This window comes from Lutra lutra, chromosome 1 (assembly GCF_902655055.1).
Source record: "Lutra lutra chromosome 1, mLutLut1.2, whole genome shotgun sequence".
NCBI lineage: Eukaryota > Metazoa > Chordata > Mammalia > Carnivora > Mustelidae > Lutra > Lutra lutra.
Window position 1 is genome coordinate 5,528,694 of NC_062278.1, and position 23,961 is coordinate 5,552,654.

General features: G+C 46.6%; 1 protein-coding gene across 1 annotated transcript in view; it reads right to left on the reverse strand.

The window, feature by feature from the left end:
- PCP4 (Purkinje cell protein 4) overlaps nucleotides 1-22,163 on the reverse strand; it is a 60,756-nt gene extending 38,593 nt beyond the window's left edge. The window contains exon 1 of the mRNA XM_047719519.1: nucleotides 22,036-22,163. Within this exon, the coding sequence (XP_047575475.1) occupies nucleotides 22,036-22,044 (9 nt within the window). The 5' untranslated portion in view covers nucleotides 22,045-22,163. The remainder of the gene's footprint in view (nucleotides 1-22,035) is intronic.
- Between the last annotated feature and the right edge of the window lie 1,798 nt (nucleotides 22,164-23,961).

Genomic DNA, 23,961 nt, shown 5'->3' on the forward strand with positions numbered 1-23,961 from the left:
CCACACGAAGCTGCCACCCACGGGGTCCTCCCTGACAGAGTCAGAAGTGACATCTGAAGGGTGTCTGACTCAGCACATAAATTTGTCTGAGTGACTCTTTCAACCAAGTTGCAACATCACGGACAACCCGTTCCTATTCAGTACTCCACTAGTGGAACAGACCACACTGACTTTCTGGTAAGTAAGTGGCTTTGAATCCATTTCTCCCTGCACTTTGAGCTTAGCATGGAGATTGAGATATGTCTGATTATCTGTATGTGTGTAGGGGTCTACACACACCACTGGCACTATGTCCTCACACGGCCAGCTTACAAAGAAAATGTGGCGATGTGGTGAGCCAGCTGACTGCATGCTCGTTGCAAAAGCCACACTTCCTTTGAGAAGGAGCAACTGCATGACTTCTCAGTCCTCTATCCTTCCTTCTGCGATCCACTACAAAATCTTGGTGTTCTGGGAGTAGCCACTACTGGATAAGGTGAGTGAGGCAACGGCCTCAGACACAAAATTTAAGGCGGCACCAAAAAAGCCATTAGCCATTAATTAAGACCAACACTGCACGGGATCACTTACATATGGGATCTGAAAAAAGCAAGAAAGGAAGGAGGGAGAGAGAGGAAGGGAGAGAGGGAGGGAGGCAGGGATGAAGGGAGAAGGGAGGGAGAGAGGGAGGGAGACAAACTCAAAGAAACAGAGTAGAATGGTGGATGCCAGGGGCTGGGGGTGGGGGGATAGAGAAGAGATTGGTAAAAAGGTACAAACGTTCTAAGATGAATAAAGTCTGAAGATCTCGTGCGCAACATGATAACTATATTGATAACACTGTGTTGTATCACTGAAATTTGCTAAGAGAGTAGAAATTACGTGTTCCCACCAAAAAACAAAGGTAGGCATGTCAGGTGAGGAATGTGGAAATTAACCCGGTGGTGGAAATCCACCACCATTGGTTTGATACCCAATGTGATGGGTATCAAACCATCACATTGTTCGCTGCAAGTACGTCATAATTTTATTTGTCAATCATACCTCAATAAAGCTTTAAAAAGACAAAAAAATTTTAAGGCAATATTTTAGAAAATCAAAAGTACCGTAAAAAGTCATGATAAACAAGATGTCCACATTGTACATGAAGGCAGGATCAACCAGTATTACTGACATTTCCTTTGGCCTCGGGGTCCACATGGCTCCCCCAGGCACTGGCCACTCATCCCCCCCAAAGTAACAGATTCAAGAAGTTATGTAACTTCAAGGATTTGGAAAATTACTTGAGTAAAGTCTTGAGAAACTTCCATTTCCAGCTCTTTCATGGGACACAACTATAGGTTATGAGTTTGTGCTGTCATTTTTTGAGTTCTTATCATATGACTTCAGAATACTGAAGTGGGGGGAGCTCATCTTTCATGCTTTGCCATCGATACCTGTAAAATTGGGCTAATCATACGTCATGGATGAAAGCAAAAAGCCTCCTTCTGCTTCAGTGCAAACTCAGAACACTGAACAGTATGTCTCCTTGGAAAATCATTCAGACAGTACATGGGGTCTGTCTCAGGATGAGACACAGGTTTCCTTAGCAAGTATTTACTTTTCATTCCAGAAGTTTGAAGAGAATAGAATGTGAAATGAATTTTAGCAGGTTAAATTTCAGGTCCAAATGATAGTCTGAGAACATTTTCTGAAGGTACATTCACAGCATTTAAATGGAATATTATTCAGCCATCAAAAAGAATGAAATCTTGCCATTGGCAATGATGTGGATGGAACTAGAGGGTATCATGCTCACCAAAATAAATCAGTCAGAAAAAGACAAGTACTATATGATTTCACTCCTTCGTGGAATTTGAGAAACAAAACGGATGAACATGGGGGAAGGGAAGGAAAAATAAAATAAGATAAAAACAGAAAGGAAGACAAACCATAAGGGATGCTGAACTCTAGGAATTAAACTGAGGGTTACTGGAGGGGAGAGTGAGAGGGGTAATTGGGGGATGGGCATTCAGAAGGGCACGTGATGTAATGAGCACTGCGTGTTATACGCAATTGATGAATCACTAAATTCTACCTCTGAAACTAAAAATTAATTAATTAATTAACTAATATAAGCATATGAATCTGTGTTGTATCTTTATTGGTTTGATATTTAATTTAGTGACATGATTTGACCAGAGGTTCTCCGCTTCCAAAGCCTCCATAGACTTGGGGAACAAAGAACCTTCTCAAGTGAATGTCCCAGGCCATCCCCAAGGTCAGCAGGGCCTCACCTATTCTCCACCCCTTTTCCCCAGTCCCCCCAAGAGACTCGACCAGTGACAGTGAAAGAGGTTGCTCACTGGCCTGGCATCAGCCTCTTACTGTTGCTGCAGCAGAAGAAAGATACTCCAGTTAAAGAATTTTGATCTCTCCCAGGCTAAGAAATAAAAGATCCTTCACAAAAGCAGATTGTCAAAATTGGGTACATTCACCAATATGCAGGCCCATCTGCACTGAAGGTTATGGATTCAGTGCCAGACAGATGCCTGCACTCAGCCTGGGTGAGAGACTCGTTCCTGGACCATTCACTTTCTCCAATGAGCCAGGCACTGGGCTGGGCCTGAGTGTCCCAGGAGGAGGACTTAGTTTGGCTCACAACCTGGAGGGACAGACAGAGAATAAACCAATCATCTCTATGAGCTGGGTAAGAGCTTGACCCAAGATGACTAAGATCAGGGCAGAGGTAAGGGACCAGGGCTCACCAGAGTGAGTGGGAGTCAATGGGGGCTTTTCCACATCTTGAGGAGTGTGAGTCATGGTGCTCCCACCCCTGATGTGCATCGCTGGGGACATCCCTTACTGGAGTCTCTGCTCCTGCCTCTGAGAAGGAACGGTCATAACCACTGGCCCCTGCCAGCCGCACATCAGAACCTGGCTGCAAGTAGGCATGCTTGCATGTTGGCAAAACTCGCATGCTTGCAAGTTTTCCAGAGGTGGTGTTACCCGGTGATATCAAGTGGATGCCATGTCTACATCAAAAGAAAGGAAAGAAGTTGTTTGAAGTCATCTTCATTGCACGCGCACATGTGTGTGTGTGTGTTTTCTTTTTTAAGCATTTTGCTCTCCGTTTCCAACATCCGGCCTCTCTTGGATTCTGTCTACCAAGTAGCTGCAGAGATTTGGCAAAAGAATGAAAGAAAAATCCGTCTCATTCCCATGATGGCTTGGAAGCTCTTGTTAGAAAGTGCTACTTAACACTGTCTATCCCGGTGATACATTTTCACCCAAGTCATTTTTCTCCTCGGGGCTGTCTTCTTTTCGTGCTGTTGTTGTATTCATATTTCCAATGGTTTCAGGGTTTCTAGCTCACCTGAAATGGTAGCATCATGACAAGCAGTTTCTCAGATGGGTCCTAAATAAGAGGAAAAACACGAACCTTCTGTGGTGTGGGCCATGCTCAGGGGCCATGACGTTTGGAATATCGCAGGTTCTTCCCAGAATCGACGCCTTTCCCAGGGGAGATGTCAAGACAGGGATTGCCCCTGAAGATCTCAGCTCACCCTTCCCAGCACTTTTTGTGTTTTCCTTTGCTCACCATGTTTATAAAGAAATAAAAATGTGTGTTTCTATGGTATTATATTTAACATTTTATTGACAGAGTTTCATGAGTCTCTTGAATGAAATATCAGACTTTAAACGAACAGGGGAGCAAAATCACAGCCACAGCATGGTGAAGTGGGCTGAGTGGCTGGGTTGGCCAGCAGGAAGTTGATGACTTCTTGGGGCCACCACGGTCATTGAACAGGTGGCTTCTTGGGAACATCAAAGGCACATCATTTAAAGCTGCTTCCAAATCAAAGTCCCTGAATTTGTCTGAAGAGCAGAAAAACTTTAAGGCCAACATTGCGTGGTAAGTACAGGACAGATTTCATTTCTTGGCACCGATATTTTAAATCACTTATAATTCTCCAATCCAAAAATGGAGCAGTAAAACTCCACTAATTTAATCCCTCAAGGTATGGAAACTAATGTCAAAAGAGACTTCAGCTGGAAGGGTTTAAAAAAAAAAATCGTTGGTTAAAAGAAAAAGAGATGGGATCCTCACAGACAAGGGCACTACCCTCTGTACTTCTTCCTCATGCCCCTCCATGTGCTCGCAGGCACTGGGAAAGACCCACAGGCCGAAATTCCACCCCAGAAGCTATATTCTGCCCCTAGCATCTTTAGCCTGACCTTTATGGTAATAGAAGTAATTAGCGTTGCTGTGGTTTATGCAGACCATTTACAAAAGGACCTTCATTTTTAGGGATCTGTGTGTGGTTTGTCTTATTGAAATTCACTTTGTCCTACAGCCATATTTTAATTTTTTTAAGATTTTATTTATTCATTTGAAAGAGAGAGAGAGCACGAGCTGGAAAGCAGCAGAAGAAGAAGGAGCAGAGTCTCTGCTGAGCAGGGAGCCCGAGGCGGGACTCCATCCCGGGACTCATGGATCATGACCTGAGCCGAAGGGAGATCCTTAACCACCTGAGCCACCCAGGCACTCCTACACCCGTATTTTTTTTTTTTAAAGATTTTTTATTTATTTATTTGACAGAGAGAGAGATCACAAGTAGATGGAGAGGCAGGCAGAGAGAGAGAGAGAGGGAAGCAGGCTTCTTGCTGAGCAGAGAGCCCGATGCGGGACTTGATCCCAGGACCCTGAGATCATGACCTGAGCCGAAGGCAGCGGCTTAACCCACTGAGCCACCCAGGCGCCCTACACCCGTATTTTTTAATTAGTATTTTTCACCCTTAAGAACCTTTCCTATGCTGATTTTCTTTTTTAAATAACACTTTTTTTTTCATTTATAAAATAGGATATGGTCATTATGAAAATTTCGGAAAATAAATGTGCTTTGCTCTGTGGCACGGGAACCTCCGTAGCCCTCTCTCCCAGATGGGCCTGACGAGGCCCCGTGAGCAGGCGGCAGAGTGTCCACTTAGAGAGCAGGACAGAAACCCGTTTAAAGACCAGGCAGCGGCTGCTGTCACCGAGCATTCTCTCTGCAGTTTGAGACTCAGAAGTGATTCACAAGGACCGGAACTGTCCTCCTTCCCCTGATCGTTTCCCTACACTCCTACCGCTTCAGCTGTCAGTTACAAAACACCTATGCAGGCCTCAGTGACTGTGGTGTTCTCAAGGCAGTGCGGACAGTTTACATCACAAATTGGGATTATTTTTATTTAGGGTGTGATGGTGAAGAATGTAGGCTCTGCAGCTAACGGGGAGCAAAGAGCTGAATCTAAAGATACACAAAGAACTTTATGGGGCAGCAGGACAGTGTGCGGCAGGACAGTCTGTGATAGGACAGTTGGCAGAAAAACAACAGTCTGTATCTCAGTGCTTAGAAAGCAATCCTGTCAAAACTCATCAGCTATAAACCTAACAAAGTAGCTTTTACTATCTGCAAATTATACCTTTATAAATACAACTAAAAAAAGAAAGACAGAAGAAAAGTAAGGGAAGTCGCCTGCAATCCTGGAATTACACTGTCCAGACTCTCCCAGTCCTGCCCCTTAGCCGCTATGTGACCCTGCACAGGTCACTTGCTTCTCTAAGCCTCAGTTTCCGCTTCCATGAAGCCAGAACAATACACCTCCTTCATCAGGCTCAGAGAATTACATATGATGCAAATGGTCTCAGGGCACAGGCCTGGGCCCTGAAAGGAACCAGAGAGCAAAGCAACAGGAAGCCGGGCTTCAAAAGAGGTGTGCCTCTCGCTTTTCTGTCGTGTTCCATTTGCAGTGGGTTAAGGTATGAAAGCACATTGGGCCCAGCAGTTTGGGGACCAGGAGGAACGCCAGCTCCCACATGTGACCCTGAACGAGTGATTTTACTCCTCAGACCTCGGCGTCTTCATATGCTCAGTTTCTTCTCCATGAAGGATTAAAATAAATTAAATTAAATTAAGTCAAATTACATCAAATTACATTAAATTAAATCTTAGCTCACATGGCTATTATGAGAATGTAAAGAGAGAATATTGGGATTGGTGATGATTTTTTTCACAAAGTAGGTAGTCTCTACTTCTTAGTTATTATTAATTTCAGGTGGGCCTCTAATCCCAGTGTGGATGTGCTCTGTGTGTTGATACAGAGGACAGCTTGTGTTTTTTTCCAGAAAGAAAAGACGTGGGAAGAGGGTAGTATGGTAACCAGTGGCAGAGCGGGGAGGGCAGCCGGGAGACAGGAGCGGTCCTGCGGCCTCCTGTGTGATGCGAATTCATCTGCAGAGACCCACATGGCTGAGGCTGAGAAGGAAGCGTCAGCCAGTACACAGCCCCTCTAGCAACCCCACCAAGAGCAGAACCAGCCTGCCCTGAGGGTCCTGGGAAGCCCCCTGGATCTGTAAGTTTCCAGAATGATCCATGAATGGGGACGTCATCATTCACCTTCCACATCTGATCTGCATCCAGAGCAGCGCTTCTCCGTCTGCCCTTCCTTCATTGCCTTCCTGTCATGGTGGCTACTGCTTAGAATATCCTCAGAATAAAGGTCATCAGGGCAAAGGGCAGATGCTTCTCCAATGGCTACCGTGACCCAGCAAGAGATAAAAGCCGGTTCTCAGACCAAGACACAGATTCCCCGATGTGCACTGCTTCCCAGAGGGCACCCCGAGGACACCAGAGCCACGCGGAGCAGAAAAGGGCAGCGGACACTCGCTCCGCTCCCCACCCCGGGAGCTACAGCTGGTCAGCCCAAAGCCATGGGAAGGAAGGAGTTGGAAAAGCATCTATGAAAGATAAAGGTAAAGGCAAACCCTGAGATGAGCCTCTAAACTAAGTCAATAAAGGACAAATCGACCTTGTACAGATGATGGTGAGGGCAAAAAGCAATAGGCATGGCCAGTTCTTTGGGACGAAATGAGACCTGGACTGTATCACTGTGAAAACACCAAGCCTGCCCATCCCTCCTCTAGTCATATTGTTTTTAGGGCACTTTTATATTTCAAAGGCCAGAGAAGCTGATGTGAGGCCAGACAGTCCACGTCCCCCCAGATTACAGAGGCCCCAGAGAAAGACCTCTGTGCTTTGCTCTCAGCACTAAACACCAGCATTCTATCCCTCCCTCCCTTCTCCAGAATGGCTGGTAAAGCCCAGTGTGGGGTGTAGTCAAGTGAAGGCCGAAGACCACAGGATGAACTTGCCCTCATAGCCAGGAGAATCTTGGCCTGCCGAGCCCTAACCAGCCACCCCTCCCAGGCCCTGCATGGCCATCCGCCACGGCCACACGTTTCCACCACGGCTGAGCCCCCCATGATGTAAGGTTGCACTCAGCTTCCTCATCAAGTGAACAAAACACGGTGCAGGAGAGGGGAGAGTCTCAGCCAAGTCCACTGCCAGGCAGAAGAAGCCCCATTTAAGGCTGAGTGAGAGATCATGCTTCCAGGTTTGGCAAAGCCTTCCTTCTTTGCACCAAGGCAGCAGGCTCCATCTCTGCAAAGCAACAGTGGAATGCTTCTGTAGCAACAATCCTAGGACGTGGAAAGGACAATTAGTCCCATTTGATGGATACAAAATTTGAGGCACAGAGGGAGAGATGCAGTGACTTGCCCAAGGATCTACAGCTGCTCATCTGGAAGGGAAGGAGTGTGAACGTAGGCAGACTGGTTTGGGCGTCTGCACACCTGCTGCTTCATGTTGGCCGTGTAGAGGGTGCAATATTGGCTTGGAAGATGGAAGATCTGACTTTGATGACCCCTCTGCCATCAATGGTCCAGATATTTTATGCCTCGAACCGTCTGGTGGCAGAGTGGGGATCGTGCTTCCTGACCCTCCTTCTTGCTCCCCCTAGTGTGGAAATCCACATCACCCAAAATTCTGTGTATGAAATGGCGTCGCCAGTTTCAGGGGAAAGATGGGGTAAACATACTTCACAGGATTGCCAAGGACCCCGGTCACCACGGAGCAGTGTTCAGCCCATTCAGACCCCAGACCTGCAGACGTGTTTCCCGCGCCCGTGAGAACGGGGCTCGGGGACTGTGAGGACAGCTCTCACTCCGTAATTCTGTCTGGGTGTCCTGATTTATTTCTCACACATTGAACTAGTTCCGTGCACTCCCCTCTGCTCACCCCTCCGAGGGAAGCTGAAGCTCCCGGCTCGTGTGCGGACTCCTTGTGATAACGTTCAGATGGTAACCTGGCACGGCGTGCTCCTCGGCGTGCTTCTCCCCGAGGGGGTGTTCTGAGGCTTTCTTTTTTGGTAATGAAGAGGCAGCCAGCTTTTCTCCCCCACTCAACTAAAACGAAAATAGCTTCAGAACACGTAGAAGTCTGAGGTTGTGTACTTCTGGAAGAAAGGGGATTGCTTTGTCATAAATCAGCTGTCATGGCTCAGGGAGTGAACGGAGACAGATTAGAAGACCAGATGAAGGTGGACGGGCCATCTGATCAGCTGCACCCCAGGGAGGTGAAAATTCTAGCAATCTCCCCACTGAAGATGAAATGCACGTATGCCCAGCACCGACACCAACACCACCTACCAGCTCAGTCTCATGCTTTACCTCCTTCTCGGTGGATAGCGGCTCCCTATCTTATTTCCAAGTCCCCCCAAAATCCAGAGCCATGTAATCTGCTGGAAAACAAGCCCAGGTGTGACTTAGATCAAGGTCGCCTTCCTGGGTTGGGGTTGATCCGGGCGACTGATGCTCATGCCATGGCACGGCTTTGTATCTGCACATCCTGACCCGAGCTCCTGCTCTGATAAGGACCCTTTGCTTCCCAAGCACGAAGCGTCTCTTTAATTGAACAAGCCTCATACGCCTGCTCTCCATGTCCCTTCCCCACCACCCCAGGGAAGAACACGTGATGTAGCAGGTACCTCGGCGCAAGCCGGCCGCCCACCACATCCAACTGAATCAATGGTCAGCATTCCGTAAAGTCATTTTGAATTGGAGTGCAGGGAATTTTCCACACTGGGGTCACAGTTCTGCATTTACATGGTCTTTTAAAAAAATGTATGCTTTCCAAGTGCTTTATAATCAAAGTTATTCCTCCAACCTCGCAGCAGTCCTGGGCAGTCAGCCAGCATCACCTGGTTTCTTGGGCAAGCATGCTGCTAGGTGGGCTTGCTCAGAACCAGCCTCGATGCTCCCTCTGACTCAACAGGAAGACCCTCCAGCCACCTGCTCCCGTGGGCAGGCATGGGCCATTCTGAAAACATCCTCTGCGTGAAGGAAGAATACATAAAAGTCCCCTGACATTGCCAAGGGATTGGAATGCTTCATCAGAGCACACACTCTCTCCCTCTCCTTCTCTCTCGCTCTCCACTAAAAAGCAATCAAGAAGCCCCCAGCTTCACCCACAGCCAGCCTCCTGGCCATGTGACCTGTGCAGTCACGTAGGGCTTCTGGCTCATAAAAGCCCCAAGCTTGGCTTAATGCTCTGTCATCATGGTTTTGAAATTCTTTTTATTTATTATTTTTTTAATATTTTGGAAGAAAGGTTGTTTTTGGTTTTGGTTTTGGTTTTTTGTTGGGTTTTTTTTGTTGTTTTGTTTTGTTTTGTCAGAGAGAGAGAAAGAGAGAGCAAACACACGAGTTGGGGGGAGGGGCAGAGGGAGAAGCAGGCTCTCCATTGAGCAGAGCGCCGGATGTGGGACTCAATCCAAGGACCCTGGGATCATGACATACGCCGAAGGCAGACGCTTAACCAACTGAGCCACCCAGGCATCCCGGTCTTGAAATTCTTAATAATGTTTTCCTTGGAGCCCCCACATGTCTGTTTTTCCCTGGGGCCCCACACACATGCCACTGTCCTGCCCTACCATCCAAACATGGACTTCCCCAGGACCATCCAGCTCTGTCTGAGCCACCATCACCTCAAAAGGCATCTCATGAGGAAGTGGGCAGGAGCAAACAATCACACAGCTGCTGCTCGTCTTGAAATTGCCTCATTGCTGGTGGAGATCTGCCTGACTCAGTCCCTGTCTTTCCTCCTTGTGGAAATATGCAAGGGACGCGGGAGAGAGAGTCGGGTGTCCCCCCAGGGGACTGCTTACAGCACTGAAGTTACAACAGGATGCTGCCTTTATGCGTCTGTCGTGTAAGAATTCAAAATCCTCATCCCAAATTCCATGGTCAGGGAGCTCTCGCATAAATTTCAGCCAAATCTGGCTCTCAGCAAGAACGCAGCAAAAAAAGGGTGGTGTGGAAATTCACTAAATAGCGCCCCAGGATGAGTCCTCCTTAAAGATGGAACGGATTAAATCCAGATGAAAAGACAACAGTAAACTCGCATGAGGTATTTGGTGGAGGGATTTGACAAATTGCTACATCTATTTTAAGAAATTATCTTCCCGAATAGGTGAAATAGCACACATTTCTGAGGTATAGAATATTCCCAGAAATAATATTTGCCTTGTGGCACCGTATTATCTCTGTATTTTGACAGGACTTATGCATATGTGAGAACAGAGTTATAAATATCAGGATGAGCCCATGCCTTGAATCAACTCCAAAGAGAAGAAGCCACTCAGAATGGTGAGGAAGCCACCAGGGGCTCTGAGATACAATGTGAGCTGTGATACCTTGCCCCGGACAAACGTTAATACTCGTACGGAAGGAGGGCTACAGGCATATCTGAATTCACTTAGGCATTTCTCACAAGCAGAACATGGAACTTTTAAAATGCAACAATAGGCACAATTTGCACAATTCCAAAAGTCTTCTTGATGATACACGTGTAATCTGCTTCCAATGTCCTAAGGAGATGACTCACTGAACACTTTTAAAGGAAGACATGATAATTTAATAGAACCCAAATATCCATTGATAAGGTTGGGAAAATGACACATTTAAAGTAATTTGTATCATCAGGCAAGAGGTAGAAATCAACTATAGTATCATAATGAATATGTATCTGTTCCTCGGACTTGAAGATTGCTAAATTGTCATGTGGTTCTAAAATTCATGAATTTTCAGACTAACCATTAGCCATGGTGGTTATTCCTCAGTCAATACATACTGAGACCCTACTTTTGGAAGCATTGACTCTATGGGGAAGGTCCCCTGAACCCTTTCTTCCTCTCCTTCCTGCAACAATGGCACTAATCAGTGTTTCCACTAGTTTATACAGTGACCACATGTGAAGTCGGGTTAATTTCACAGGATTCTGTCTCCCTGGCTAACCTCTAAGCTCGGTGAGAGGTACGGGCCATGTTGTCTTCATTCACCCAGCACAGCATGCAACACGTATGGATTCCCCATCCATGTGGGTTGAAGGGCATGTACCAGAGAGAGGAAAAGTGTAGAAGACATAGTTTCTGTTTTAAAGGTTCCTACTCTAGAAGGCAGGAGGAAACGTGGCTGAGAAAATATGTGACGATACACCCAATGGTTTTGACCAAAGGGCTGCCATTCTCTGAGCAAAGGTTTTTTTAAGAGTTCTATTTGAGGGGTTCAGATGCTCTTTCTTACTCAAACAGAGATGGGGGTAAGGCAAGAAATGAAAGTGATTGATGTAAAGACAAAGTCAAGGAAATTGGCAGGCAAGTCAGAAGATGGTCAGCCTCAGTCTCAATGAGGAACTTCATGGTAGCCATGCACCAACGCTCACTGACCTCTCCTTATGTTATTGGGACAAGAGTTGAGGTTCAGAGTGCACACTTGAACCTCTAGAAATAAAGTGGAAGACCTGGGGGCAGAAAGAATGACTTCAGCAAGATTTCTGTAGCTGCTCTTTTTTTACTCAAGGCTAATAAAAAAAAAAATCCAGGACAATACTGTTTTTCATAGATTTCATGTCTAAATCCTAAATGGAATTGGGGCAGGTGTAAAAGAAATTGGGTTGTATCCAGGATGTGACAGAAAATGAGAAATCTAATAGGAAAGGAAATGTGTAAGTGAAACCCACACTGGCTTTTCCTCAAGAATCTCTGTGATTTTTTAACAAAATTTGCCTTCGGGCACTCAGCTCCCTATTTTAAAATGACTACTTTGAATAAAATGACAACTGTGGTCTCCTTCAATTCTGTGAATTCTAAGTAGAACCATAGAAATGACCGCTTTTCTCTAGGTCAGTGGTCTTTAAGCAGGGCGACTACGCCCCAGGAAAGGGCAGGACCATCATGTTCAGCTGCACAGGTTGTACACAGCACAATCCCAGGGGGCAGCACTGATACAGACTATGGCAGGAATGGCGTCTCTGGAACTGTAAGGTTCTTAACTCTCACAACCAGGCATGGTGAAGGAAACTTTAAAATTTCTATGTATATCTTTCTAGGCTCAAAAATCAATAAGAACAAAATAAGGTTTTATCAATAGCTACTTTCAGGTTGATAGGGACATTGTCACTTGGTGAGTAGGAAAGAATGGGAGTCCCACGACTCTTGACTTGCTCTCAGAATATCACCATGTGCTGCACTGCAGTTCCTTGAGCTCCGGGAGGAGGATTTATCGATTACATAATCTACCTTTAACGAAACTAATCTCCCCACTAAGTAGGAAAGTGACTTTTAGAAAGTCTTGCATGCCATGACATGGAAAAACCTTGAGGACATCATGCTGAGTGTCATCAACCAGGCACAAAAGGACAAATACTGAGCCCATGTATATGAGGTCCCTGGAGTAATCAGATCCATAGAGAAAGAAAGTAGAAGAGTGATCGCCAGAGGAAGGGGGTTGCAGGGAGGGGACTTGTTGTCTAACGGTGTAGAATTTCGGTTTTGCAGGAGGAACCAGTTCTGGAGGTCTATTTCATAATAAAGTAAATGCACGTTACACTACCAAGTTATACACTTAAAAATGGGTAAGATGGCAAATTTTATGGTAAGCTTTTTACCCCAATTAAAAAAAAAAACTGTGCATAAAATTGCACAGATTGAAAAGAATACAAACACCATCAGCAAAAACAACAAGGAAGCAGTGGGAGTACGACCTAACCTTGGTGCTACTGCTAGAACATCTTCATGAGTACCAACGCAAGCTCCTGACCCACAGCCGTCAGACTGGAAGAAGTTCCATTACCGAGACTGCTTGACCAATTCACGGCATCGGGGATTTCTCTGCATATCAAACAAGCATCGGAAAATGTGAAAAAGAAAAGCCCAGGTGCGCTTTGCCATTTTGGTAAGCCCAGGAAAAGAAAAGTGATATTTTTCTCATAATCCCTGACAAAAGAGGGATGTTACTTAATAAGGAAATTATATGTGTCAGAATCTTCCATTTAAAAACAGGTATGGGGGTTGCACCTGGCTAGCTTGGTCAGTGGAGCGTGCGACTCTTGATCTCAGGGTTGCGAGTTCATGCCCCATTTGGGTGTACAGATTACTTAAAAATTTTAAAAGGAGAACAGTGTGGAGATTCCTCAAGAAATTAAAAATAGAACTCCCCTATGACCCTGCAATTGCGCTACTGGGTATTTACCCCAAAGATACAGATGTAGTGAAAAGAAGGGCCATCTGTACCCCAATGTTTATAGCAGCAATGGCCACGGTCGCCAAACTGTGGAAAGAACCAAGAAGCCCTTCAACAGACGAATGGATAAGGAAGATGTGGTCCATATACACTATGGAGTATGATGCCTCCATCAGAAAGGATGAATACCCAACTTTTGTAGCAACATGGACGGGACTGGAAGAGATGATGCTGAGTGAAATGAGTCAAGCAGAGAGAGTCAATTATCATATGGTTTCACTTATTTGTGGAGCATAAGGAATAACATGGAGGACATGGGGAGTTAGGAGAAGGGAGTTGGGGGAAATTGGAAGGGGAGGTGAACCATGAGAGACTATGGACTCTGAAAAACAATCTGAAGGGTTTGAAGAGGTGTGGGGGTGGGAGGTTGAGGGAACCAAGTGGTGGGTATTAGAGAGGGCACGGATTGCATGGAGCACTGGGTGTGGTACAAAAACAATGAATACTGTTATGCTGAAAATAAAAAAATTATTTAAAAAAAATTTTTAAAGGAAATATAAAATAAAATAAAATAAAAATAAAATAAAAACAGGCATAATATCTTTCTTAAAGAAGAATTTATTTATTTATTTGAGAGTGAGGGAGATGGAGGGAGAAAGCATGAGCAGGCTGAAGGGCAGAGGAAAAGAAGACTCCCTGTTGAGCAGAGAGCCCGATGTGGGCTCGATCCTGGGACTCCAAGATCATGACCTGAGCCGAAGGCAGAGGCTTAACCAACTGAGCCACCCAGGTGCCCCAGGTATAATATCTTATTTAATTTTTAAATAGTGGCACTTAACCCCTGATAGACATAAAAGAATACTGGCTAAAGAAAAAAAAATTCTTGGGGAGAAAGAGAGAACATATTTTCTTGTTCTATTTTTACTTGTCTTGTTTGGGCAAGACAATTGTTGATGAGTCTTGTCAACTTCTGGGGTCCTCTTTTCAGGTATTGTATAAAATCAAAATAACCAGGGGCACCTGGGTGGCTCAGTGGGTTAAGCCTCTGCCTTTGGCTCAGGTCATGATCTCAGGGTCCTGGGATGGAGCACTGCGGCAGGCTCTCTGCTCAGCGGGGAGCCTACTTCCCGCTCTCCCTCTACCTGCCTCTCTGCCTGCTTGTGATCTCTGTCAAGTAAATAAATAAAATCTTAAAAAAAAAAAAAAAAGATCAAGCTAACCGATCACTTTGTTAGAACCTTGGCCAAGCCAGTCGTGTGTTATGAGGACAGACGACCATTTCTTTGCTGCGCTGCTACTCCGCAGTTGGGACTGTGATAGCAGGAAAAGTGCAATCTCTAGCCAATCCAGATACAACCTCAGCTGTCAAATAGCTTCCAAAGAGTCATAACCAAATATTTAAAAACTAACATTCAAAAGGCATTTCATACCATTGGGTAAAGGATCAAAGTGCAGATGACGTGAGATATTTCAGTCTTGGCAAAGCCCATGACTGCCCTCAAACTGGGGGCAGAAACCTTCCAGGAAAAAGGGTTTTCCTGTTCTCTAGTTTAGTTACATCATGATATGAAAATTGCTTCATTCCAATACTTCTACCGATTGATACTTTTTAGCCGCTTCTCCCCTCAACGTTCTACAGGGGAGTTTTCAATTTGTGGATGATTACCCTCCTGCTTTATGGTGCTAATTTGTCTTCTTTTTATTTATAAGGTGGCAGTTGAGGAGTAAAATACAAAATAATGTCACTTAGAGGGTGATTGATTTTTCTGCCGGCAACGGTATAAATACGGCCAAGCGTTTCCCTTTCAGAAATGGAATGTGAAGTCATTCGGTGAGGTTCCGAAGCATAAATTTCGGGCTATTTGCAAGGCACAAACAATATTCAAGCAGACTGATGCCTGGAATGTGTAACTTACACTGAATTGTTCGTGTGAAACAGCCCAGAAACGGATGTTGGATTTATAGGTCTGGACCAGCGGCAGGTGTGGCAAACTCACTTGGTTTATGGCGCAAAACAATGATCTGTAGAATATCCTCATATCCACGCTCGAAAGGCACCTGTACCAAATCGAATGGAAAATATTTCTGTCCTCGTTACTTGTACCTCACTTCGTTCCAAAGATGGGATGAAGCATGGTAAACGGTCAATACCCAGGAATGATAGGAATGTAGAGACAGAGGCTGTTGGACCACAGGGGCAAAGTCACCCTATTCAGTGTCTGGTTTCCCCAGAGAACACAGGGAAATGCATCTCTTTTTTGCATATGAATTGTCATATATTTCTATGTCAGATATAAACTAACTTAAAACACTTGTATATGCAACTATCAATTTAAACATTTGGTTAATTAATATAAACATCAACAGTTAATTTTTAAATATGAATTAAAATATTTGAATATGCAATTTGCTTTCTGTATGCGGGATATACTTTGCCTTCAACAACATACCAGGATTTGCAGTGTGGTCGACCGTGACTTCACGCGAGGAGTTATCTCACTAAAGATCTGCTCAGGCTCTCTCTGATCCCCCCTGAAGCACAATCAAATTGGTTTTCTATTTCAATCCAGCAAACTGTTTTGTAGGGCATTCACGGCTCTGCCGCTCTGCCTACACCTCCTTTTGTTTGAATTTCATAGAGCTTATCTAAAGTGAAATGGTCCCAGTGGAGACAACCCCGGACTACAGAATATTAGAATTATCTGTCCCTCCCTCAGCTCCCCTGTTTTCCTTGACATTTTTCCAAATGTCAAGGGTTCTTTCTGTCCAGATTCTCCCCAGATTTTCTCATTTTTTGCCTGCTGTCAAAGCATTTATTTTGCATATATAACAATGTATCCATTTCCAACTTAAAAGATTTAAATCACAAAACCCAGGTTTCAAACCAGGAGTAAAAAACAAAAACAAAAACAAAAACAAAAAAAAAGAGAACTTTTATTTTCCAAACCCTTCTGGACTACAAAGCCCAACATTTAGAAAAGAGGGTGTTGGGTCTGTTGGTCCCATTAACTGATAAATCCACAAAATCCCCTTATTCATCCCATAAAGGACTATTGCCAAGTGCCAGACCAGGAGCCAGGTCTTGTGGACAATGTAAATTCATTCCTGTCCTAAGGAAGGTCACAGCCATAGGCCAATATGATCTATTCCAATAAATAAAATGCAACCCATAGTACTTTCTATGGTCTGGATGTTTGTGTTTCTTCAAAATTCATGCGCTGAAATCCTAATCCCCAAGCTGAAGGCATTAGGAGGTGAGGCCTTTGGGAGGTGACTAGGTCATGAGTGGGGAACTACCACAAATGAGACTCAGGCTCTCACAGAAAAGACCCCAGACTTGGGGTGCCTGGGTGGCTCAGTTGTTAAGCGTCTCCTTTCAGCTCCGGTCATGATCCCAGGACCCTGAGATGGAGCCCCACATCGGGCTCCCTGCTCAGCGGGGAGTCAGCTTCTCCCTCTCCCACTCACCCTGCTTGTGTTCCCTCTCTCGCTGTCTTTCTCTGTGTCAAATATATAAATTTTTAAAAATCTCTAAAAAAAAAAAAAAATAGACCCCAGGCTCTCCCTGTCCCTTCTTCCAACATATGAGGACACAGAAAGGAGATGGTTGTCTATGAACCAAGAAGAGGGTTCTCACCAAGCCAGCTCCCTGATCTCAGACTTCCAGCCTTTGGAACTGTGAGCAGTAATTGTCTATGGTTTATAAGGCACTCAATTGTGGGACTTTCTTATAGCAACACAAACAGATGAAAACAATAACAGCATGAGCTTGAATGCTGTGTTTTATAAAACCATAAGGCAAACATAACATAGATCTGTGTGTATGTATCCTCTAAAGTCCTTCTTTCCCACCACCCTCTGGCAAGAAGCCCTTTCTAGAAAGCCTTTCTAAATTAATGAAAAGCTCCAGACTTGGGATCGTGATATTATTCAGCTGTTCAGATAGTACGGTGAGCCCAGAAGGACGGGGCTGAGGATGGAAGGACCACAGTTTCACCAACTGTGAAAGCCTTCCCCCTGTGACAACACCTCTCATGAAACACTGAGGCAAAAATTATAATTTTTTTTAAGATTTTATTTATTTGTTTGACAGACAGAGATCACAAGTAGGCAGAGAGACAGAGAGAGGGAGAAGCAGGCTCCCTGCTGAGCAGAGAGCCCCATGTGGGGCTCGATCCCAGGACCCTGGGATCATGATCTGAGCCGAAGGCAGAAGCTTTAACCCACTGAGCCACCCAGCCGCCCCAAAAATTACAATTTTAAAAATAACGCCGAAAATATATTCACCATAAATTCAAGGCACTTTCCCTGACCAAAAAAAAAAAAAAAAAAAAAAGTATTTCCTTCTCATCTTGATCACACTATTCAACTAAACCTTTAATAAAATCAAGTGTGAGTCATTTTTTTCAATTTTTCCTTCTGAAAAAAAAAGTACATCTTGCGTTCTGTCATTCTTAGAATTCAAAAGAGGAAAACAGGGAGACTTCTTAATCACACACCATTCGTTAATGAAATGTAGGATCAGGGAAACAAATTGTATGGCAATCCATTACAACCGTCAGCCCAGCAATTACATTCCCCAGCTGAACTGTGATTTCTTTCCACTCCAGAAAAGTTGAACTGAGAACCCAAGTTGGAACTGGTGTCTTTCTGGACCTAACATCCCCAGTCAGAGTAGAGAGAGTGCCTAACTGGTATGATCCAGCAGAACATGGATCCTCTAGACCTTCCTACATACCTGTGGCTGGTCTACACCCCAAATGAGGTTAAAATTACAGAAGAAATTGAATTGTCCTTCGGCCTTCTGTTGCTAGGCCTTTGCAGCCAGTTGTAAAATCCATCTTATGCAGTTACCCTCAGAATCTGCGTCTAACTGGTCTAAACCACACGGTTCTCTGCAAACCGGGTCACCTGCCCGTTAGCATTTGCTAGAGTTCACTATGAAGTCATATTAAATCACAGACTATGATAATTCTCATTTCAGTTCGGTTTCCTACAGTTTGTCTTAGCAATGGGCTTCCTCGATGATTGACTAGGTAAGTCCAAAAAAAGGGTCATATGATATTTTTTAACCAATGGCTACTTTTGGAAAAAAAAAAAAAAAAGAATCCTGTCCTTACTGTGCCCCCACCCAAGACTTAAGTGAGCTTACCCTCCCCTTGCAAATCTCTCTCCAGACAATGTGGTTCACTGTTTCCTTCCTTCTTTAGAGATTTAATGCGTAGCCAGTGGCTTCTGATGTTAAGGACAAGCGTGTGGGTCTAAACATTTGCCCTTAAATGTCCTCAGTGTGTTCCCACCATGCCTCTGATGGGCACAGTCCTTTTGTGGGCAGTGTCTGGATGGAAGAAAGGCTCATAACCCTGACACGGAGTTGCAACCTCCCATCCAAGCCTGTGCAAGAAAAGAGCGGTGACAGGACGACACTTTCTTTAAGGGGTCTCAGGTCTAATTAAGAGCTGTCATCCGAGGCATTATTCAATAGGAGCTGCCCCACCCTCTCTCGAATAGGGTGATGGTGGTTGTCGTTTTTAAAATTGATTCTCCAAATGCGTGCCTTTATTGCATTAAAATTTTGCTTCTGGCTCTCCTAAATAAGTTATTTTGAAGAGCAACTTAAAAACTCACACCTGCATGAGAAAATAGGACAGACTGTCCTTGTTCATGGGACTCGTATTTGGTGGTTCGACAAGGGGAGTCTTTTTCTTCTCCTGTGTGGTGGTCCAGTTGGAGAGAGAAGAGAAAGACTTTGTAAAGTTCGGCCTTAGTGGTGAGGATTCCTGACCCAACTAATACACCTTAACCTGCATTGTGATTCCTACTAAATTATCTCCACGCCCATCTGACATACTTTAATCCTGAAATGTAAGTTGGACACCCCCACAAACCACCTCCACTCTCTCAGTGCCCTAAATGTGGACTTGACTTTCCTCGCTATACTGGAGCTGCTCTTTTCAATCACCATTCTCCCCAAGAAGACTTGTCACGGGGGATAGAGATGACACTGTGTCTTCGAGTCACTCCGTGGAAAGCCAGCTCAGTCCCCAAGTCCCCACCCCTCACCGCCTTCCCCCTAAAAGCTAGAAGAGCTGGAGCAGTAGGGCCCACCCAGGGACCACTTGGCCCTTTGGCCCTTTGGGGGCCTCTCCTCGCAGCCCAGCTCCAGCACGGTTCAAGGGAGCACATGTGAGCTCAGGGTTTTCTGCAGCGGACCCCAAACCCTGTCAGCTGGAGCAGGCGCTATTAGCCCATCAGACTCAAACAAATTCCGAAGTCAGAGGAAAGTCTGACAAAATCCATTGCTTTGGCCCTCTGCAGTAATTAGCTACACAGCAAGTAAACGATCATCTGAAATCCGTCCCTGCCTGAGAGCTATTAAAACAAGAAGCCACATGTAATTCAACCAACTAAGGAAAAGCTTTGGAGTGGAGAGAGGTTCAGTGCTCTATCCAGAAAGGAGCTCCTATTCGACTTTATTAAATGTTTTAAGCAGATTTAAGTTTTAGTGAAAGGACAAATTCCCACAATCTGAGGGACACGCACCCAGAAACTTGGGGACCAGCCAGAGAGCTGGTCACCCAGCTGGTGGCCAGAAGACTAGGGCTGCATGTGACAAGGGCAGGGTGCGGGGGGCTGAGGCAGGAGGGACAGGAGGGGAGAGAGTTGGAGGAAGGAGCTGGAAGGGGTGTGGTGGGAGCAAAGGGAGGTCAAGGCGTCAGATGTGCCTCCTGCAGTATTTTATCAACATTCAAGGAAGCTTGTGCAGTGGCCTGCTAACGTGTCTGAGGGAATGGAAGGGGGGGCGGGGGGGCAGGGCACGACTGCAGAGCTGCCCTAATTTTGCACTCAGCAGAAACGAGGTTGTGACCCTAATCATGGGCTGAGCTCTGGGATGCTTGCTTTCTCCCTGGGGACCCACAGTTAAGTGAACCCCGCTGAGCTGAGGCATTCTGGAAAGCTCATGTGTGTGATGCCAGCCACCAGCCAAGGCTAAAGATGCAGTGAGAGCCCGAGGGGAGCCAGCAGGAGCACCACTGCTCCAGAAGAACCCAGAGCAGCCAACTATGGAAGAAGGGCCCCCAGTGCACTACTGTTTTCTGACTCCTCTGTGAAACTGTTAATTTGTATACCTACAGACCAGCTCTCCCCAGCCATCACTTCTCGCTGGGAGCAGGGTGAGCTGACACAGGGTAGAAGCCTTAGAAATCTCATGGAGTCCAGCAGAAATCTGCGGGACCCAGAGGCCAGGTCCACCTCACCCTGTCTCTGCTTCAGGCCCCAGCTCCTCTTCCTCCCCCTCCTTCGGTGGCACCCAGAGCTGAGAGAGCTCCATATGCTCTCTGGACCCTGAGATCCACCCGGTGGCCGGCCACCAGCCACGCAGCCTGAGTCCTGCCCCTCACTCGCCTCCGACCGGGAACCAGCTGACCTTGAACTTCTCTGTGCCTCAGTGTCCCCATCTGTCAACTGCGAATAATACTAGTACCTTCCTCACACGATTTGGGGAGGCAAATGGAGTAACACGAGGGAAGCACTAGACACAGAGCTGGGGGCTGAGAACAGGCAAAAGTGAGGTGCACTGGCATTTCTGGAGCTCCCAGCCATATCCACGGGGGGAGGCACCCAGCCTCCCCCCGTCCTCCCACACTTCCTCATCCTCACTCTGTCCCAACCCTCATTCCTACACCGTATATGCTTCCCGCACTTCTTCCTGTCGTGTTTATGTCAAAAGTCACCCATCAGAGAGAGAGAGAGAGATGTAGTGAAGGCACACTTATTTTTGAAGTTAATTTTACTCTAGACTTCCAAAAAAAGGATCACCCATCTGTCAAAAAAAAAAAAAAACAAAAACGATAGAGAATACAAAAGGTCTTTAAAAGTCATTATTGAAGTGCCGACCCAAAGGACATGAAAATGGACTTGTCTGCGTTACTGAGCTGAGTGAGGGGGTGGTAGACCCCCAAACCTGCTTCATTTAAAAGAAAGAAAGAGAACAGGCTCTTTTTAAAATAAAATGAGCTCTCAGTTTGCCCCCAACAAAATCTCCTCTTTAGAAACATATTCAGAGAAGGGACTTGCAAAGGAACATGGTAGCTGGTTTTCCGTCCACATCTGTCCTGTCTTCCAGCCCCCTCTCCAGAGGCAGATTTGTCACGGTCCGGGCGAGCTGCCTCTGTTACCGGTGCTCTGGTTGACTGCACAGAGAGTTTGTGCTTCCCCACGGCCGTGCCGTGAAATCCTTCCCCTGCTTCTCTCCCAAGCCTGACTGTCACCGGATGGCCTTCCTGCCAACATTCCACAAGGTATCCCCAGGCAAACACGTGAGGACAAGCGGGAAGCCACCCAAACCTCCCGAGACGCCAAGACTAGCATCAGCTTTCTCTCAGGAGGTCTTACACCCAAAGCACTTTCCAAAATCACATCAAATCAGAAGCACAATGAATCCCTTTCTGCTTCTAAGACAAAATTTTTTTTAAAAAGTTGCAAACTTAACCAGGGTCTGTACCTGCCATACCAACCAAGATGCCAATAGGGTCAGCCCTCAAAGCAAATAGTTTCAGGGCTGATCTGTGCTCCGTCGCCACTGGGAAACCCTTCACATTTTCCGAGACCAACTGTGGCCCCCGTCCCCTCTCACCCCCAAGTCTCCCTCTGCAGCTTACAGGGCCACTCACCTCACTCATGTTGCTCTAACACAGCTCCGGGATCCCTGTGCTCGGCACCGTGCTCAGCACCCAGGACGCTGCTCAGGGGTCGCTATTCCACCGGTCCTGGCTTTTCTCTTAAAAAGGGCTGCCCGGTGGCATCATGCCTCCCGTAAGCCAATGAGCTTCCTTCACCTGCCTGCACGCCTCGCGGACATCTGAGAGCAGGAGGGCCCCCTAGTGGAATGCAGCGGAAAGCCAGCGAGGTTTCTGCTCCAAATTCTGCCAGGGAAGGAGGGAACCGCTTGATTTTTTTTTTTTTTTTTAAGGTCAGAGTCAGAGGTACAAAGATCATCACGGGTTTGCCATTGTCTATTAACTCAAGAGTCTAGGACTTAGACGCATGGAAAACACATTTTCAGTATCAGTGGAAAGAAGGTTTGTTTTTCAAAGGCCAGTTCTGGAAACAGCAGCCCATGCTCTCCTCCAAGAGCTGCAACCTCCCCTGTTCTTCTGGGCACAAACCTCAGCCTTTGGAGGGAATGTTTTCCGCTGCCTCCCACCCCACGCCCAAATCTGCCGGGCTGCTTTACCTGGGGATTTCTTCCCTTGATGGGAGGGCATGTCAGCTCTGGAACGTGGACTTGGAGAGTCACGCGGCAATGAGAGAGAAGGTCCCCAGCCCTATCTGTGTTGTCACAAGCTCACCAGCGATGGCAAGAGGACGTAGTCGGGACCCTGGGCTCTGCTAATGGTGTCACTGCTGCAGCCCGCAGCCTCTCAAAGAGGTTCTGTCCTTCTACCTGGACTCAGGAGACCCCAAGAGTCTTCCCAGCATCCAAGTGAAGTCTTGACTTTCACAGCCAGCATCGTGGCCGAAGCAGAGCGTGAGGTCCGAGCCAAGGCCCATCTCCTTGGCCGGAGCCGGGTCAGGCCCCCCTGCTGCAACTTGCCAGTGCCAGCTCAGCCTCAGGTTCAAATGGGAGCTTCAGCTGCAGAACAGTGAGTTCCCGTCGTGGATACTCAAAACGATGACGAGTAACTCCCCAAAGGACCTACGGGGACATCAGCACATCCAAGTGAAAGCTACCAAATAGCTCCTGTGGGTAGACACGTGAGAAAGTGGGTCGTTGTTATTCAGATGCCTGCCCAGTGGGGCCTCACCCATCCGCCACACAGGGAGACTTAGTCAGCCACTGCGGGATGAACGGACACTAAGCTCGGCCACCTCTGCTTCCCTCCACTGGCTCCCGCCGCTCATTGTTGTGGTGGCTTCTCCTTTCAGCTCCCTTGCCTGGTCCACCTTGGCGAGTGGAAGGCCACACACCCCCAGATGGGTCCCAGCCACTACAGGCTGCCCGCAGAGGCCTGGCCTGGCACCCTGGCCCAGAGCCCTTGTCTCCGCTGCATGCACGTGAGCAAGAACGAACACGAGGCAGCAAGAAGCCCAAGACTCCTCCAGCTCCTGGGAACCAATCTTCTCAGTTTACAGCTGCTTTCCAGGGGAACGTGTCTATAGAAAGGTTTCCCCTCCATGGGAGGATGGGTCTATTCATTGTAATAACTCCTATTTCACAGAGAAACAGAAATGTCCATATATACACATATTTGATTATCCCAATCACACAAAGCTTTTGCAAAGATCTGCTGGCCAGCACGTCCTGGGATTGCCCTCTCACTCCCTCCTCCCCTCCCTGTCCCCAGTTTCACACATGGGAGGGCCTAGACAGGATGCCTTGGGGGCTCCCCAGGGGGAGGAGTGGGAGACAGAGGAGGTTGGGTTTGCCAAGGCAGAACAGACCAGAGGAAGGGGGCAGCATTTGCTTCGCTGCATGAAGAACCACTCTCCCACCATCCCCATCGAAAGCCTGCGTGGGTGGGGATTCTGAGCACAGGGTGCTTGGAGGTGGAGAGTGATCGCTCCCAGAGACAACCTGGACAGAGTCCCACATAAGA